At 50.5% G+C, this 17159-nt stretch overlaps 1 protein-coding gene across 5 annotated transcripts in view; it reads left to right on the top strand.

Moving 5' to 3' along the window:
• The window catches only part of SRGAP3 (SLIT-ROBO Rho GTPase activating protein 3), a 93437-nt gene that overhangs the window by 37060 nt on the left and 39218 nt on the right, over positions 1-17159 (top strand). For all 5 annotated transcript variants that reach the window (XM_062008201.1, XM_062008200.1, XM_062008202.1 and 2 more), the window contains exons 2-3: positions 5937-6129; positions 9735-9897. In XM_062008201.1, coding sequence (XP_061864185.1) covers positions 5937-6129; positions 9735-9897 — 356 coding nt within the window. The remainder of the gene's footprint in view (positions 1-5936; positions 6130-9734; positions 9898-17159) is intronic.

Below are 17159 nucleotides of genomic sequence, written 5' to 3'. Positions count from 1 at the left end.
GTTGCTGGGGTGGTGATCATCTGAACTCCAGCATTTCTGAAGGTCTGTGTTTCCAGCAGTTCAGTGGATGTGCCCTGACACTGAGCCGGTCCTGGGGCTTGGTGTGAGCCCGTCTTGGAGCACCACGTGCTGTCAGGTCCTTGTGGGGCAGCCCCTGGCGCGGGGGGGAGCTGGGCTCAGCCACAGGCGCTCAGCTGCTCAGGAGATGAGTCTCTCTGGGGAAGTGATTGCTTCCCCCTGTGCAGCCTGGGCACGCTGTTTTGGGGCAAATGCCACGCACACGGCCTCTGCTCAGCGTTGGGTTGTAGTGCCCATAATGCCACAACCTGCTGCGTCTGGGGCTGGTCAGGCCGTCCAGGGCTGGCTGCCCACTCATCCTCCAGCCTGGGCCGTGAGCACACCCTGCAGCCAGGTTCATGGTGTTACCCACGCCGCTGCCAGGGTGGCTGCATCTCCCACACCTCCAGCTGCCTGACCCAGAATCTCACTGATTTCCTCCAGTTTTTCACCCGATTCTCTTTGTGGTTTATTTCTGTTCTGCTAATTTTCCTCAGTTTTAGTTCTCTCCTGGATCAGCTCCCCCACAGCCAGCCATTGTCTGTATGATCTCAGCAGCTTCTTTCCCGAGCTGGCTTTGGAGCAGCCGTCGAGCTGTTGGGTGGGGTTTTTCTTTTTTTTCACGTTGCTATTCATTTACAAACCTGCCACAGGCTGAGTGTAAAATGTTTGTCTCATTTCTGTGCTGTTTCCAAGGCGTGCATAGCACTTGGCTCTGATGCTGGGAGGCTGTTAGCGGTGGGTTTACCCCCACTCAGGCGCATGGGGCCCTGCACCAGCCGCTGCACCGCTCTGCGGGGCTGGCTGTGGCAGTCACACTCGCTTTCCTTCTCCATCCCCTCTGTTGTGCTCAGAAGCCTTTCTTCAGCTTTTGGAGAAGTGTGGGCGTTCTTGGGGGTCTCTGGCCGACGAGGACCGGTGGGATGTGTGAGGTGGCTGGCGAGGGGCTGTGCGGGGCTGTGGTCCCACCTGGAGAGGCTGGGGGTCCCGGGGCTGGGTTGCTGCTGGCATCTCACGTGGTTGTGTGTGTGGCCTGGGAATAACGAGCAGTCAGAGGCTGTGATATGGGTAATTGATTTGAAAATATTTACAAAAGCCAGATCCCCAGATCTTCTGATTACAGATGTTCCCTCTCTTGGCTGGATGAGCCGTGCTGCAGTCTGTCTTGAGCGGTGATGCTCTCCTTGGCTTGCCAAGGAATTTTGTTTTCTCTAATGCTGTGTTTCAGAAGAGCTGAGGAAATAACATTTCTTGCATTTTCTACCTCTGATTCTGCATTTTAAGTAACAGGACTGCCCACAGTGGTGGAAACTCCTTTCTTATGAGCAGAACCAAACAAACTGGGAGGAAAAAAGCATCTTGAAAGCCAGCTGTCCAGCAGAGCTCAAGGGGACTTGAGCAGGTTTTTAGCACCCTTGTTTGCAGAATTGCTCACTCTTGTTCTCGTCTGGCACAGTTTGTGATTTCACACATTGTGAATTAAGTCATGGGAGCATCTCAGACAAACTACTGTTGGAAATGTGACTAGCTACACAATTGTATTTAACGTTTTGCCTTTTGGCAAACGCTTTCAGGTATTCCTCAAGCAGTTTGGTAGGGTTTTGTTTATTGGCTTATATTGAAAGTTCCTGTAGATTCCCAGTTCAGAACCACAAATGGCAAGGTGGCTGTCTTTCTTCTGAGGACTTGCAGCTGTGGCCCCTGCAAGGCCGTCTGTGTCCTTCTCGTGTGCTCCGGGGTAAGGGCAGCACTGCCCGAGCCTCTGGCTGAGAGCAGGGGTTCATCCTGGGCTCATGGTGGCTGCCCATCGGGCTTTTAGCAGTTTAGTTCTTTCTTTACAGACTTTACTGCAGAAAGAAAATGTAAACTTCTCTGTTCCCAGTTGTGCTTTGGGCTTGTTTCACTCCTGTTTCGAACACAGCACCTCAGTTGAGTGCCTGGAGATGCCTCTGCTCCCTCCGATCACAGAGGCACAATTAGTGATCTCTTCCCATGAGTGCCCTCTGCTTTGTAGCTCTGCCTTCCAGAGTTGAAGGCTTTGGGGTCAGGTGCTGAAGAGATATTTGTCTAACATGAAAAACATAATTGGCACTGGGTTGAAGGTTATAATTAAAGACCTGTTAATCCACCTGTGGAGGACAAGACTGATGCAGCTTATGCTGACGGCCAGGACAGTGCTCGCCAGCAGTGCTGCTGAAGGCAGTGTGGGTTTCACTCTGCACTGTCAGCTGGAGCCCATCAGGATGTCACACTGGATATTTATTAGTAGAAGCTGGTTAGGTGTGGGTTCGCTGGAGATCGGCTCTCTCCACCTCTGGCACGTGAGCAGGCCAGGTCAGAGGGAGAGGGGGAGGTTGGAGGGTGTCAGGATGAAGCAGGAGACAGTGGCTGCTCCGTCACTGGGGCTGGTCTCCAGCTCCATTGCGCAGGCAGGAGAAAATGGATGTCCTCTGAGTGCTCCTGCCCGTTCCTAGGCAGCAGGCATGAAGGGCAGAAAAAAGGCTTTTCTGCCTGCCCGTATTTTTTCCTGATTATCTGAAAAGGCTACTTCAGAGCAAGTTCATTTAATTGAAAGGAGGGTGCCTCTTCGATGCAGCCGCAAAGTAACGATGGAAGCAGGGAGTGACAACGCAGGCGCTGCCGGGGGCTGTGTTTGTGAGCGCTGACTCAGAGACCTCCAGAGCACTGAAGAGTGTCATTTGCTCTCTTATTGCTTCTGTCTTTGCATTAATGATGCCAGAAGCCCTTAGTTTTGTTTTCTACTGCAGACCTTTTCCATTTAGCATGCAGCAACAGCTCCTGGGGTCAGTGGGCATCCATTTGTTTGTGTGACTGCTCATAGCTGGGTGGCTTTAGGGTCGTGGCTAGCAGGCTCTCTGTGTCTGGAGAGGCTGCCCTTTGCCTCTGCACCCTTGGATGGTGCTGGCCCAGCTGAGAGTGTCAAAGCAAAGCGTTATGGGGCTGGGGAAAACAGCAGTTCTGTTTGTGAAGGTCAGAATGTGCCTTGCTGGTGTGTGGATGCTCTCACTCACCCGCGGGACTGATGTGGTACTGTTGAGTTGCCCCTTGGTGCCAGGACTCTGGGGTGAGCCAGTGGACGTGGGGCAGTGGAGCAGAGGGAGCTGGGCTCTGCCTGGCTGGCTGGGGCTGGTGGTGAGTGGGCAGGAGGTGGTGGAGGCTGCTGCAGCGGGGCTGGTGTGTACAAACCACGACTCCTGGTACCTTGGAGCAGGGCTGGGGAAAGCTACGGGAGCCTTGGCAAGTCTCTGTGTCTGCTGCTGCTCTGAACTGCCTTGAATAACCCCTGTGAGCATCAAGCAGAAGTCTTTGAGCCTAAGATCAGATGAGCGGCAGTTGCTCAGATCTAGGAAAAAAATAGGAAGAGGTAGGAAATGACAAGGATTGGAGAAGCATTATTGGTACTCCTTGTATTTCTGTGCAGTGTCAGGGTTATTAAGGTGTGTTCTGGAGACCACCTCAGGTTGTAATCCACTATGAAAAGAGAACTGGGGATGCAATCTGTGTGGTTTTTAAATAAAAATCTGCATCACAGTTGCTCGGGAAGGCAGAGCTCTGTAACGCACGTCCTGAGTTGGCACCAGCAGGAGTGGGAATGTACAATCCATATGGGATGGAATGAAATGACCTTGTGTGGGAAGGAAACTTGTTGGCAGGGGAATGTGAAGGCTTTAAAAATGTTTTGTTATGAAATGGGTACCTCTGTATCCTGTTGGAGTGTAGCAGTGGCTTTTCTAGAGGCTCAATTCAAAGGCTCTTTGCCCCCTCCGTCTCTAGCCATTGCCATTGTTAGGACAGAAGCTGTGCTGAGGAAGGTGCTTGCCCTCAGCCCAGCTCCGTGAGAAGCTGTGTGGGAAGCAGCAGCATCGTGCAGGGCCTGTGCAGCCCTCCCAGGAGCCCGGTGGGGCAGCACCAGCCATCCCCAGACCAGCTCTGCTGGGGGAAGGCAAGGGAGGGGAGCTGCCAGAAGCTGGGACTGTGTAGGTGGCTGTCTCCTGTTGATCCCATAAGGCATCACAGCTCTTGCACAACACAGAGCCCCTGAAGAGCATTCTTCCTGATGAAATCAAAGCTGCAGTGCTGCCTACATGTGATCTTTCCGTAAAACCTGGGCTGTTTTTCAGCAGCTGCTGGAGTCTTGGCTACCAAGGACTGGACTAGCTTTCAGGTGTGATGACTGGGTGCTGCTTGCTGGAAGTTCACTCAGCTTCTCCAGGCATTCCTATGCATCTCTGCAGCAAAAACAGGCTGAAAATCGCTGTGTGGCATTAAAGCATCCATCCTCTCTTCCCCAGAGAAAGTCTCATTGCAAGGGGATGGGGAGTTACTGCTCATTTTGATGCAAGAGTAAAGAGCAGGATGCACTGACAGCAGTCATTGTGAGACCCCGTTTGCACTGAGAATTTAATCTCCCTCCATTCCTTTAGCAGCCATATTCTTTTAAAATAAAGAGTTAGGATGTAAGTAACCAGGGATGGTTACACCAGGTTATCCAGGCAGACTTCAGGAATGGGAGTTGGCTTTGCTGGTGACCAAGTGCAGTTTTTGAGCCCCTCGCTGAGCCTGTGTATGAGCCTCAGATGTGTTTCTGTGAGCAACTGCTGTCCTCATGAAGTAGCAAAAATGTGAAGGAAGTGCTTTGAAAGCAGAGCCCACAGAGGACCTCACAGAAGGTAATGGATTAACTTCAGAGCTTTCAGCATTTGTTATTTCTAAGGAGCTTTTGTTTTTCAGGTGACCGTCACGCAGCCTGCAGCCTCCAGTCCCATTACTGCTGCGGGTAAATTACCCAGTAACGAGATTGCTGCAGGTGTCCTTGCTGCTGCTGTTCTCCCAAGTTCACCTGTCAGGCTCTGAGTGCCTCTGTCTCGCATGATAATTGTTACATGAGGAAATGTTGACAAATACCAGATTGCCAGGTTCTTATGACGGCAATGTGAACCTTCTCTGTGCAGGAACCTCGCAAATTCGATGAGCTTGAAATTGTCCATAAATCTTTTGTGATTTCAGTCAGTGCTCTGCATCATCAGTACTTAATTTATTAGTTCAGCTTTGAGTATGGAGCAATGATTGTCTGGATAGGACGTTGCTGTAGCTGTGAAGTGGTGGGACAGCCTGATGCTGGCAGGGAGCTGGTAGGGGTGTGTATATCTCTATATGTGCATACTGAAGATAATTTCACACATTGGAGTGAAACCACCGTGTTGTCTTGGTTCAGGTCTTGAGCTTCCCAGTTGTGATGCAGCAGTTTCAAGTGCATGTGTGCAGGTGGCACAGGTATCTTAAGTTTGCTGTGGTTCTTGCGGGTAGGTTACTGTTTGTCATCCAACTGTGCTGAATTTGCAGAAGGAACCAAAGATGAGGTCTGGCCCTCTTGCCAAAGACGTTTATCAATTTTAGGATGTCCTTCTTAGTACAGGCTGAGCCTTCTTATCATGTAGGTGGCAACAGTTCAACGTGCTGCAGCATGGTGAAATCCCTGAGATGCATGAAGAAACGTTTGACCTAAACAAGCAGCCCAAATAGGATGCTCATACGCAAAGAACACAGGATTCCAGGTAGTGCTAGATAAACTGAAGTGTCACTCTCTCCTTTCAGAAAGGCAATTGGAAAACTCAGAGGGTTGGTCTTTGTGCACTTACACAGCTGCTTATCCTGACAAAGAACAAGGTTTCAGTGTGAGACTGGTGAATGAAATTCTTCAGCTTGGAAAAAAAAAAAAGATGTGTTGGCTTTAGCAAGTGTTGAATTAAACCTGAGTGCGTGTGCGGTTTGCTGTGAGACAGGGAACATCCACCCTGCTGGCTGGTGTCTGCTGCTGACGCTGTGTTTTCTTCCTCTCCTCCCTTGTGTGCATGCAGAGATCCGCACTCAGCTGGTGGAGCAGTTCAAATGTCTGGAGCAGCAGTCGGAGTCGCGCCTGCAGCTGCTGCAGGACCTGCAGGAGTTCTTCCGCAGGAAGGCTGAGATCGAGCTGGAGTACTCCAGGAGCTTGGAGAAACTGGCTGAACGCTTCTCCTCCAAGATACGCAGCTCCAGGGAGCACCAGTTCAAGTAAGCAGGCGTTTCCAGGGGCAGAGTGGTGCCAAGTGCTGGGCCAGAGACTGCCTCCAACAGTAGATGCTTGTTTGTATCTGCACAGCCCAATAATGGAGTAAACCAAGTAGCATCAGTGGTGACCTTGTCGCCTCATGCAGGGGTCACAAAAAGAATTGCAAGTGTCTTTTTCCAAGCCTTTCACCACAGCAGGACTGACCTGTGCTGCCAGCGTTACACTTATGGTGCACTTCTTTGAGTGGTACAAAAAGAGCAGGAGTCAGGGCCTAGGAAGGAGTCAAACCCCTTGTTTGTTGTTTGTTTTTTTTAAGAAGTTTGAATTCAGACACAGATTTGATTATGCAAATAATGGTAGACCCTGGTCTCTCTGTGTAGTCAGCCCTAGGTGCCGAGTGCTTCGCGTTCCACACAGATCTTGCAGGCGCAGACTGAAGCAGTTTCTGGAAACCCAGTTTATTGCAGTGTTCTGAACTGAAGTCTGTCTGCTGTCTGTGCACACACCCATACAGTGTTGAAGCCAGGCTAATGCAGAGTGGGAATGTTTTGAAACAAAGCTTTGAAATGGGAAGTATGAGCTGGGTGCTGGAATTGTGTGAAACTCACACTGGATGGAAATTGTAAACTCCGTCAATGTGTGAACATGTGCAAGTTTTCAAAAGCAGCCTCTTTTCAGTTTAACCACACTCCCAGGCTTGGCTGAAACAGGAGAGGATCAAAGAAAAAAGGAAATGAACTTGAGGCAGGATTGAAGCCTGGAGGAGACTGTGCTTGTGGTGAGGATCATAGCTTGTGCTGTGGGAGGAGCTGGCCCTGCTGCCCCGGGCTCTGGGCTGCGCCTGGCTGAGGTGTGGGGCTCAGCGTTGGCAGTGTGCTGGGAGCTGTCAGCGTTTCTTCTGTGGTGCTTACTGTGTCCCTTGCTGCTGGCTGGTAGGGTCTGTATCCCGGGGCCTTGCAGAGTACGGAGCAGATGTGTGTCCTGGCTGCTTCCCCTGCAGCATGCCGGCTGAAGTTCCCCACCTTTCCCTCCCCTGCCTGTAGCATTTGTCTCTGGCTCTTCAGGCAGCAGTGACTATGCAATAGTCTCTTAACTGGGATTATGCCCTTTACTCAAGATGAGACTAGTGTCATACAATTCAGTAGCCAAAGACTGCAGCCACTGTTAAGCTCCTTTCCCAGACGTGGAGGGTTTGCCTGTCTGATGCACATAGCCTTGCTAGCCCCTGGCTCTTTACAGGCGTCTCTTTCTCTAACCCCTTGTGATTTACTTTTTTCCCTGTTTCAGCCACCAGAGCAGTGATTTCTGCTGTTACAATACTAAATCCTATTTATTCCATATTACTAAATCCCGTTTAATCTGTTTACTTGTTCTCTCCACTGAGGAGGGCTTTACTGATGTCTTATGCAAAAGTCTGCTGAAAATGAATGGCTGTTCAAATACTATCTGTTCTTTTTGCCTCTGTTGCTGGTCAACGGGTGCTGCTGTATTGTGTGTCAGGGTGACTGTCCTTCCCAGGGAAGGAATTGGCCAGCATGGGTTTGTGAAGGTGTTCTTGCTCAGAGATGGAGCCCTCGGAGGCTCGGGATGTATCTGTGTGTGTGTTGCCTCTCACTTCAGCTGAGAGCAGTGATGTGACACTGCCATTGCTTATTGTGCTTAAAATATTGGAATGGTGCTGTTTTTCATTTTACACAGGTGACAATGATTCTTCACCTTCGTAGAACACCTTGGCACAAATGCCAGGTGGTTTGTGATGGCATTGGTAGTGCTAATAGGGTCAACTTGATTTCAGTGCACGCGTCTGAGTCCTCGCTGTCTTGTCCCATGCTGAGAGGCTTCCTTAATATACATTTCTTCCAGACTGCTTTGTAGCTGCTCTTTGCTAGATTCATCTGCACTGCTTCCCCAGCTTGCTCAGGAATGCCATTATTCTGATGAGGCTTTTGACACCATTAAGAAATAGGGTGTCTTCAGCTCCTCCTTTGTCCCTGTGTAGCCGTGTGCAGCAGGCTGTGGCCCAGCCCCCGGCAGTGGGGATTGCCATGGTGCTGCTGCTGGGCTGCTCACGGCCATTCTGGGCTAACAACCTGATTCACACTTGAGATGAGATTGTTTTGTCTGTGCATGCATGCAGAGCCTTTCTGGAGTCACTGTTCCTTCCTTTCCACGGGCTCAGTGGTCAGGTGTGGGCTGCACCATCCCCAGCACCATGGGCAAGAACATCTTGGATGAGGAGGAGTACGTGTGTGAAGGCTTTGGCTGCACAGCGTGTGTGGCCAGTGTGGGCCACCTTTCTGGTTGCAGGACTTTTTGGGAAGGGCAGCCTTGTTTGAGCAGAGGGGCCTGAGGCCTCTCTCCATGGGAGGACATGTATTAACATTTACAAGTATCTAAATGGTGGGTGTCAGGAGGTTGGGACATCCCTTTTTTTCTGTTGTAGCTAGCAACAGGACAAGGGGTGATGGGATGAAGCTGGAACACAAACAGTTCTACTTAAATATAAGAAAAAACTATTTCAGTGTTTGAGTGAGGGAGCCCTGGCACAGGCTGCCCAGGGAGGGTGTGGAGGCTCCTTCCTTGGAGAGCTTCAAGACCCACCTGGACACGTTCCTGTGTGACCTGATCTAGGTGACACTGCTTCTGCAGGGGAAATTTCTGGAAATTGTGTTTCACTTTTGAGTTCACCTTCAGCACCAAAAGTGGTACCTAGAAAGCAGCACAGGTTTCTCTGAGGTTGAGATGGAGCATGTTGAAGTTAGTTAATCTCTAATCAAGTGTGAAATGTTTGCTGAAATTTCCCTCATGAGAGTTGTTTTCTATCTGAGCAGCCCTGGCTCAGGGTTGGGGTCTTGGGCTGCCTCTCAGCAGGGTCTTGGCCAGCAGAGCTGAGGGGATGAGCTGGCTCTGAGGATGCTGTGTGACTGCAGGGACGCTCAGGCCACTCCCCAATGCCTGCTGCTGCTCATGACAACTTTTGTTGTCTGCAACGTGAGTTGAATTGAGACCGTCATGACTGTGCAGCATACACGAACATATTCACGTTGTGCACAGACACTTCCTGTTAGCATTGGCTGCAAAAGCATTTTCTCCAGCACTGTTTAGTGGACTAAATGCAGTACAACAGATTGTGTGCCACATGGGCTCTTTCTGAAAGGGAAGTGACAGCTGTGTTAATAGTGCACGGTGGAAAAAAGCAGCAGAACTGCCTCCCTGGGAATGCATTGAAGGGGTTGCCAGGGACTGCTGCATCACCTTCCAGAGCACCCCGTTTGGGAAGGGTCTGTTTGGGGCTCTGATTTGGTACATCTGCTTGTATCTGCTGGGCATCCCTGCAGAGACGCATTTGAGTGGCTGAAAGAAAGTCTGAAAGCAGTTCCTGGAGATAGGAGCTGGGCCTCAGGCTCAGTCCCAGCCCGGCTGGGGCAGGTGCCCAGCTCTCACGTTCTGTCTGTGTCAGGTCCTTCAGCCTCCTCCGTTGGCAGATTCTGGCGGGTGTATGTGGTGGAAGAAGGCGGTGTTAACTACTGACAGCATTCATCTGAAAATTGCCTGCCTTCCTGACTTGTTCACTTGACCTTTTTGATGTTTTTTCCTAACTCCCTAGGAAAGATCAGCACCTGCTTTCCCCTGTGAACTGCTGGTACCTGGTTCTGACCCAGACCCGGCGGGAGAGCAGGGATCACGCCACCCTGAACGACATCTTCATGAACAATGTCATCGTCCGGCTCTCACAGATCAGTGAGGATGTCATCAGGCTCTTTAAAAAGGTAATCAAAGCAGCAGTGGAGAGTTCTGCTCAGGCAGGGTCCATCTGTGCATTTTAGTCTAAAATGGAGGCGTATTGTGGGCTTCTACACAACTGTGCCCTCTCCTCCTCCCCCAAGAAGTTTAAAGAGGTAAAAGGAAAGCCAACGTTGTTAAAAAGCAGAGAAAGGTAACAGGAATGGCCACAAAGTACATGTCACATTAATTTCTCATTAAGGTGAGAAAACTAGAGAGGAGTGTGAGCTCTGGACAGTGAAAATGTAAAACCATAGTAAGGCAGGCCGAGTAAAACGCTCAGAGACAACTTGCTAAAGGCATAAAGCTAGCAAAAACTTCACCAAAAAGACAAGGAACAAACCTGCTGTAGGATGTGGAGGGGAATAGATGGGTGAGGTGCAAAAATGCTACGAGGTGACAGCCAGCTGGATTCTTAGCTCGGTGTGCTCCTTGTGGAAAGGCTTAGACCAGAGATTGTCCTGGCAGGGTGATGAAGTTACCGAGGAGCCTCATCCAACTGAATTGTGTTAGACGTTGCAGAGCCAATCTGTACAAGGGACTGCCACTTACAAGTCTTTCCAGATAATGTTTAGCCAAGAATTTTAGATAAACTGATATAAAACTGCCGGGTGCCCAGCAGTGGGGTGTGACCTGATGCTTCAACTGGCGTCTGTGCCAGGGAAACGAAAGGGGCAAAACTGGGTGACTTCTTTTAAAGGCTCATGGAGAGCCACAGAGAACAGAGCAGCAATCTGACTTTCAAACCAGACTCGTTGGGTGGAACTTTTAGTAAAGAGCAGAATGACAGGCATATAAGCAGATATAAGAGAGGAGTCAGTGTGTCTTTCTGGAGAGACGTGTCACGCCTCAGAAATCTAGTGGGGATATTCCCAGGAGCCTGTGATTGTGTGAGTAAGTTGGCACAGTACCTTCAGTGCCTTTACAGGCTTTGGAAAAGGTGCTTTCCTGAAGTTCTTGAAAAAAAGCAGCTGTTTAAAGAGCAAGGAATGGTGGTGTTCTGGATTAACGACTCGTTAAAGCCAGAGAACAAAAGGAAGGAGAATTTCAGTGAGGTTCCTAATAATTCATTTGGAAAAAGGATGAATAGTGAGATGACAAAGTCTGCTGATGATACAGAATTATTAATGATAGCCAAATTAAACATGAGCATCAAAGACTCGCAGGAATCTGGCAGTCTGGTGGACCAGGACTGCTCAGCTGAAAGTGAGGGGGAAGTGGGTAGTGTGGTAGGAGCGAGACGAGCCTCAGCAGTTTGCAGGGAGCAAGTAGGACTCAGGCCCTTGAGGTACCCTGGGTGCTCAGCAGGGGAGAAGGGGAAAAGGAAAGACTTTTAATCATCATTAATACTGTATATATTATAGTACATTAGCAGTATTATGGGCAATGCACATGTTTGTTGCCTCATACTGTGTTTTTGCAAGACACAGGCGTAAGCTGAGCCCATGGGCTTGGGCCCTGCAGCTTCTCACACTGTGAATGTGCTCCCTGGCACCACCAACCCTGTTCCTCCCGTTCTGGGCGTCTGTTCGGGGCCCCTCAGGGGTGCTGTGTTGGGCTGGATGGACCTTTCACCTCTGACTTTTTAATGAATTTTCAGCAGGAGTGGCTGTAGAACTGCCAGTAGCGAGCAGGGTGAGCCTGCTGGGGTGCCTGCCTCTCCACACAGGAGAAGAGCTCTCAGATCAGTGATTATCTTGACATTTTAGCTCATCTGCAGACTAAATTTAATGCGGTATTTTTATGACCAGTTTCCTCTGTAGATCTGACCTAGAAATTAAACCACAAGGTCAGGTTTGGATTTGCTGTTCTGATATGGGACATGATCCCCTTCCCTGTCCTTCTGGCCTCCAGAGATCTGTTAGCTCAGTTCTGTCTGTCTCAAAATCTCTCATTTGCATTTTATTCTGAACCTGGTTTTGAGATGGGTATCCTTCTGCTTACCCTCCCTGGGTCTGTGGATGGTGTATCTCACCTTGAACCAGAGAACAAATCCAGTCAACATTGAAACAAAGATGTAAATAGAGTGTTTGGAGTGTTTTCTTGTAGTAGGTCAATCCTCGGCCAGGGAGAAAGGTTGAAGGATTTCATCCATTCAGCAGAATTATTTGTATTTGCTTCTCTTCCATCTCTCCCTCCCTCCTCTTTTTTTAGTTTGAAGTTTTAAAGCACAACACTTACCTTCTATAGAAGTTGTTACTCCTTACTTCTTCCCCCCTCATGTTGTACCAGGAGAGGTGAGGTAGCAGGGGCTGCACATGCAGCCTGCCAGAGCCTGTACCTGCTGCTAATCACAGGGAGGCTTTCAGTAGAGTTATGGGGATCTGGGGTCGCCTGTCGCTGGAAATAATACTCAGCTGAATCACGGAAAAGGCTTGTTTTGTGTCCTCATTTGCCCTTAATGTGGAGGCTGCCACTTTGGGGGATATTCAGATTGCTTATTTTTATTAACCTCTTGCACACTGTGCCCAAAAGGGACCTGGGGCTATGCTGCCCCCTCTGCAGCAGCGATTGCTGAGCAGCCTTAGGCACATGTGTGGGAATGAGCATCATGGCAAAAGGCTTTTTAAGACATCCAGTCCAGCCTTCCACTATTTTATCCAGTCTGGTTTTGAGTAGGATGAGTAAAGTGCTTGAAGCACTCCTCATGGGGAGACTGTGCAGGACCATTGGGCAGAGGAACTGTCTCTGGAAGGGTTAAAGGTGCCTGCAGTTGTGGTTCAGCTGCTGGGTTCTGTTGTAGATTGCTTTTTGATGGTAAATTAGGGTAACATTTTTTTCCAGAGATGTCACTTTTAATTCCTCCCATCTAGAATTTATGAATGGGATGTGACATGCTGTGGGTACAGGGAGGAACTGGAAGGTTTTGTTGTGTGCTTTCATTATGTAAATGGGAGCAGTCTCAGCAGAGAAGCAGGGATGTGATATCGGGGGTATGGGGATGTGCAGGACTGAGGAGCAACTGATCAGTGCAGGGGTAATCTGCCAAGAAAGATGCTGGGTGCTGAGCTGCTTCTCCCCTCAGCCTCAGGAGCAGTGAGGACTGAGCTTTTAGTGTTTCAGTTGGAGACATTCAACTGAGCCAGCTCCAGGTCTGGCTTTGCCTCGGCTGAGGTCAGCAGCAGCTTGTGCTGGTCTCGGCAGCAGGGTGTGTGGGAGGAATGAGTTGGTGATCAAAGATGGACGAGAAGCTAGACTGCATTTCATGAATCAGTGGCAAACCTGTTTTTGCAGCCTGTGGCCCAAGCTGGAGTCCCTGCTGTGGCTGTGTTTGGTGACAGGACAGCTTTGCCTGCTGCTGGCTCTTACAGTGAAGAAGGAGCCTATGAGCATATGAAATGTGTCCCAGTGTTTTTATAAAAGGACTCAGCGAGGGTCTTTTTATACCATTTGCTTGTTGCTCCGACTGGTTATAGTTGCAATGACAGAGAGCAGTTGCCCTTCCCTGGGTACGGCTTCCTGCTGCTCAGACACTGCCCTTCCCCACAGCAAGGTAATAGCTTCTGCAGAGAGCTTTTCAAGTTGTGCAATGTCATCTGTTTCAAAGAGAAACACAGATCTTTGCCACAGAAGAGCTGTGATGGTGCTGTTAAGTAGTTGCAGTGCCTTTGGGCTGCGTGGCCAGCGCAGTTGAAGTGGGGCCAGGAAATCCTCATGTCTTTGACTCTCTTGGTACAAGATATGAACAGTGGGGTGCATCTTCTTCATCTTCAGGCTTCTGCTGTGCATTTGAGTTGTTCCTTGAACTCGTGTGGGGAGCGTGTGAAATGCCCCCTGGTCTGTGCTGGTGCCTGCCGTGGAGGGAGTGGGTTTGACTGCCCTGGCTCCTCACAGCACGCACAGGCAGCCCAGCTGCAGGTGTGACACTGCAGGCACTGTGGCTGGGGCTGGCGAAGGGCCCGCAGACCTCTCCTCCTGCACCTCGGCAGGCTGGGCCTTGCAGTTGCTGCCCAAGATGTTTTCCATCGGAAAAGCATCCACAGTGCTGGGAATAGCAGAGGAAGCCAGAGGAGGCTGCCTGAGCTGAGACTGCTTTGAAGATCCCTGGGGCTGGATGCAGTTCAGAGCAGCTGTGGGTGGCTTTGTCTGGGTGGTGGCTCAGCCTGCAGCTCCTCTGGGCAGCCTCCCCTGCTGTCACACATGGCTTGGGTGGGGGTACAGAGCTGCAGCTACTCAAGAGTGGGAATGGGGTTTGGCTCTATGGCTCTTTGTGGTTCTTCAGCAAGGCTGCCTCCAGGACTGGCTCTGGAGGCAGGCTGGGCTGTGAGGGAATTCCCCCACTCACTGCCAGCCCTTGGCACCGGCACTGAAGTAGACATGGGAAGGTGAGCTCAGGTCGCCAGTGCAAAGCGCAGGGAGCGTGTGGCCTCTGTGGTATTGGCTCTGCTTTCCCAGCAGCAGCTCTCATGTTAAAATGCAGGACCTGGAGACAGAGTTCTGCTCACTTGGGTGAGGAATGGCATCCTGTCAGTGAGCACTGCAGAGCTGCACAGATACTTAAGGGTATCAGGGAGCTCCTGCAAAGCAGTGCTATAGCGGGGCCCTGTGGCAGGTCAGGGGGCTCTGCAGGTAGTGTGGGGCACCACTGTGTCCTGTCCCAGCCTCCCTGCCTGCAGCTGGGCCTGTGCCATGGGAGTGAGCAGCCTCCCTGCCAGCCCTGGTGCACAGCACGCCCTGCTACCCAGGAGAGGAGAGGAAGAAAGCTCCAATGGGCACGTTTCCCTGAGCTCCCAGGGTGAGTCACGTTCCTGGCGCAGGAGGACTGTCGAGGCAAATGTGTTAAGGTTGTTAATAGGCAATAGATGAAGATGCTGAGATATGTCACTGCAGAGGTCTGACTTGTTCTGCTCGGAGTGAGCCTCCGTCACCATGGAGTCTCACAGCACGGGCTCCTGGCAGAGGCCAACCCTGCCTGGGGGATGCACTGCCAGCCCCCTTGCCCAGGCAGGTATTTTCTCCCCTTTTGCTTCCTGCTGTGGCAGTGGGAAAGTAGTTTACTGCTTCTTCCAGGTATGGAATACAGGAAGTGGTATGTTTGAGACAGAGCATTGCCGTGTCCGACACAACCGTGCTGTGTGATCGCCCAGTGTGGGACACTCCGTGACTGTGGGTGTGATTATGCCCCATACTGCAGAGTCCTGGCTGCAGATTTAATGAAGAAGTGGTGTCTGTCTGGAAGGGAGTTCTTTTCTTTGTCCTTAAAATAAGTATTCTGTGTTGCCAGTAGTCTGTGTTCCTTCTTCCCCTGGCTTTGTGTGCAGCAGCAGGAATTGTAACAAACCTGCTAAACTGAAGGGGTTGCTAACCCAGCAAGCAGCTGTGGCCTCTAGTAGGAAGGGAAGGTATAAAGCAAGGGGGTAAATTATAATCTGGCTTTACTGATGGCACCAGGGAATTGGAATAACGCTTTGGCATTGTCTCCCACAAACACACAAATGTGGTTTCTGTGTTACAGAAAGGAGAGGCGGGAAACTCAGAGAGGTGGGTCCTTCAGTTTCTTGCCTGCTTGCATTTGGAAGAGGCAGCATCACAGGTTGGGTGCTGTCCTCTTGGGTACTGGGAGACTTTGGATGATGCCATAGGGTGTAGGGCATTGGGTGTGTGGTACCTGTAAGCAAAGGGGTCTTCACACGTGGCCCCCACATCAGTGTGGCTCATGGGAACAACACACTGCTGACAACTGAGACATTTTCTGGTGCTTTATTTAGGAGTATAGAATTATGTTTGAAAGTTGTGGCTTGGTGGAGCTCTCCTGGCACACAGGAAATGTGGGGCAGAGGCAGGAGCTGCAGCTGACCTGGGCCATTGCTCCTTCCATCAGCCTGTCCTCCACTGCTCCTCTGGGGACTCTTGGGTTGGGGGTGGGTTTGGGTTATGTGTGACTGAGCTCCTGCAGCCTTGGGGCCTCTGGGGTATGAGACCTCTGTAGACCTTGGTATAACACATCTGCTGGGTGCATCTGGGAGGGATGCACGCTTGTAATGGCTCTGTTGCTTATCAGCAAGCCACAATGAATTTGGAGACCAGGTAGTCTGGTGGCCTTGGCAGGGAGCGGGGAAGGAGTTTCCTGTAGCTGAGGTCTCCAGGTGGCTGGGTGTACTTGGCACCTTCTGGTGCCTGGCATCTTCTTGGTGCTGTGGGCTGTGCCTCTGGAGATGGAGCGGCCCCATACCCTGGGGTCAGGTCAGTGACAGCCACTTCATGGAGAGGCCTTTCACTCTTCAGATTGCTCGCTTCACATTTGCATTCAATTCGGACTTCCAGGAGTCTGAGGTGAAAGCTTTCAGATATGTAGGTTATCCAGTTAGTTTAATTAGAACACCTCTCTGTGTCCAGGGCTGCCTTAGCCATTCAGCCAGGAAGATGATGGGATGTTGTTCTTCCTGACTGTGTGCACACAAAACACCTGTGGTTATTTGAGGAAATCTGAAAGAAACTGCTCAGTTGTTTGTTTGGAGCTTTTGTTTGGGTTTTCTGGGGGAGTGAGGGGGTGGGACGTGAGGAGATTGTCTATACTTAGCTTAAACACATCTTCAAGCTGTAATAAGTGTTTCCTAGCAAAGAAGATACCCAGGAGAGATTTGGGGTGTAATTACAAGGGTGGCAGCACAGCAGCACACACATCCACAGTGGCATCCGACCGCTGCATTTCCGAGTGGGAGCTGACTTGATCTGCAGCCAAGCTGAAGCGTTCAGCAGCTCCCTGAGCAGTGGCCTCTCCCGTGAAACGCCGCGTTCCTGCCGTAGGAGCTCGGCAGCTGGGTCTGCTTCATCCTGCCCCACCACAAAAGCGCAAACACAAACTGATAATGGGGTTTCAGCAGACCTGGGGGTGGAGGGAAGAGGATGCCACGAGCTCCTACACTTGCAGTGAGCTTCCTCTTAAGCTTACTGAACTTTGGCCGTTGTGGTTGTGAAACTGGAAACCTTATTGTATAACTGTGGTGTAGCTATTTCATAATAAGATGTCCTTTTTGAGAGAGACTTTGGTTCACTCAGGTCAGAATAGTGAAAATGAGCTTCTGAAGACAAATTGGAGAGGGTCAAGATAGACCTACAACCTGAAATGCTTGAGCTAGGCAGCCCTGACAGTCTTTGTTCTGAAATAACAGCTGTTTGGAGACTGCGAGTCAGCAGCAGGTATCTTCAGTGAACCTGTCAAACCAGGATTGATTGGCAGGTGATACCATATGACTGGAGACTGCAGATCTGAGCCATGTGATTGTCCAATTTGTGCTCTATGGGGAGT

Source organism: Colius striatus, chromosome 15, assembly GCF_028858725.1.
Source record: "Colius striatus isolate bColStr4 chromosome 15, bColStr4.1.hap1, whole genome shotgun sequence".
Classification (NCBI taxonomy): domain Eukaryota; kingdom Metazoa; phylum Chordata; class Aves; order Coliiformes; family Coliidae; genus Colius; species Colius striatus.
This window is presented reverse-complemented; position numbering and strand designations above follow the sequence as displayed.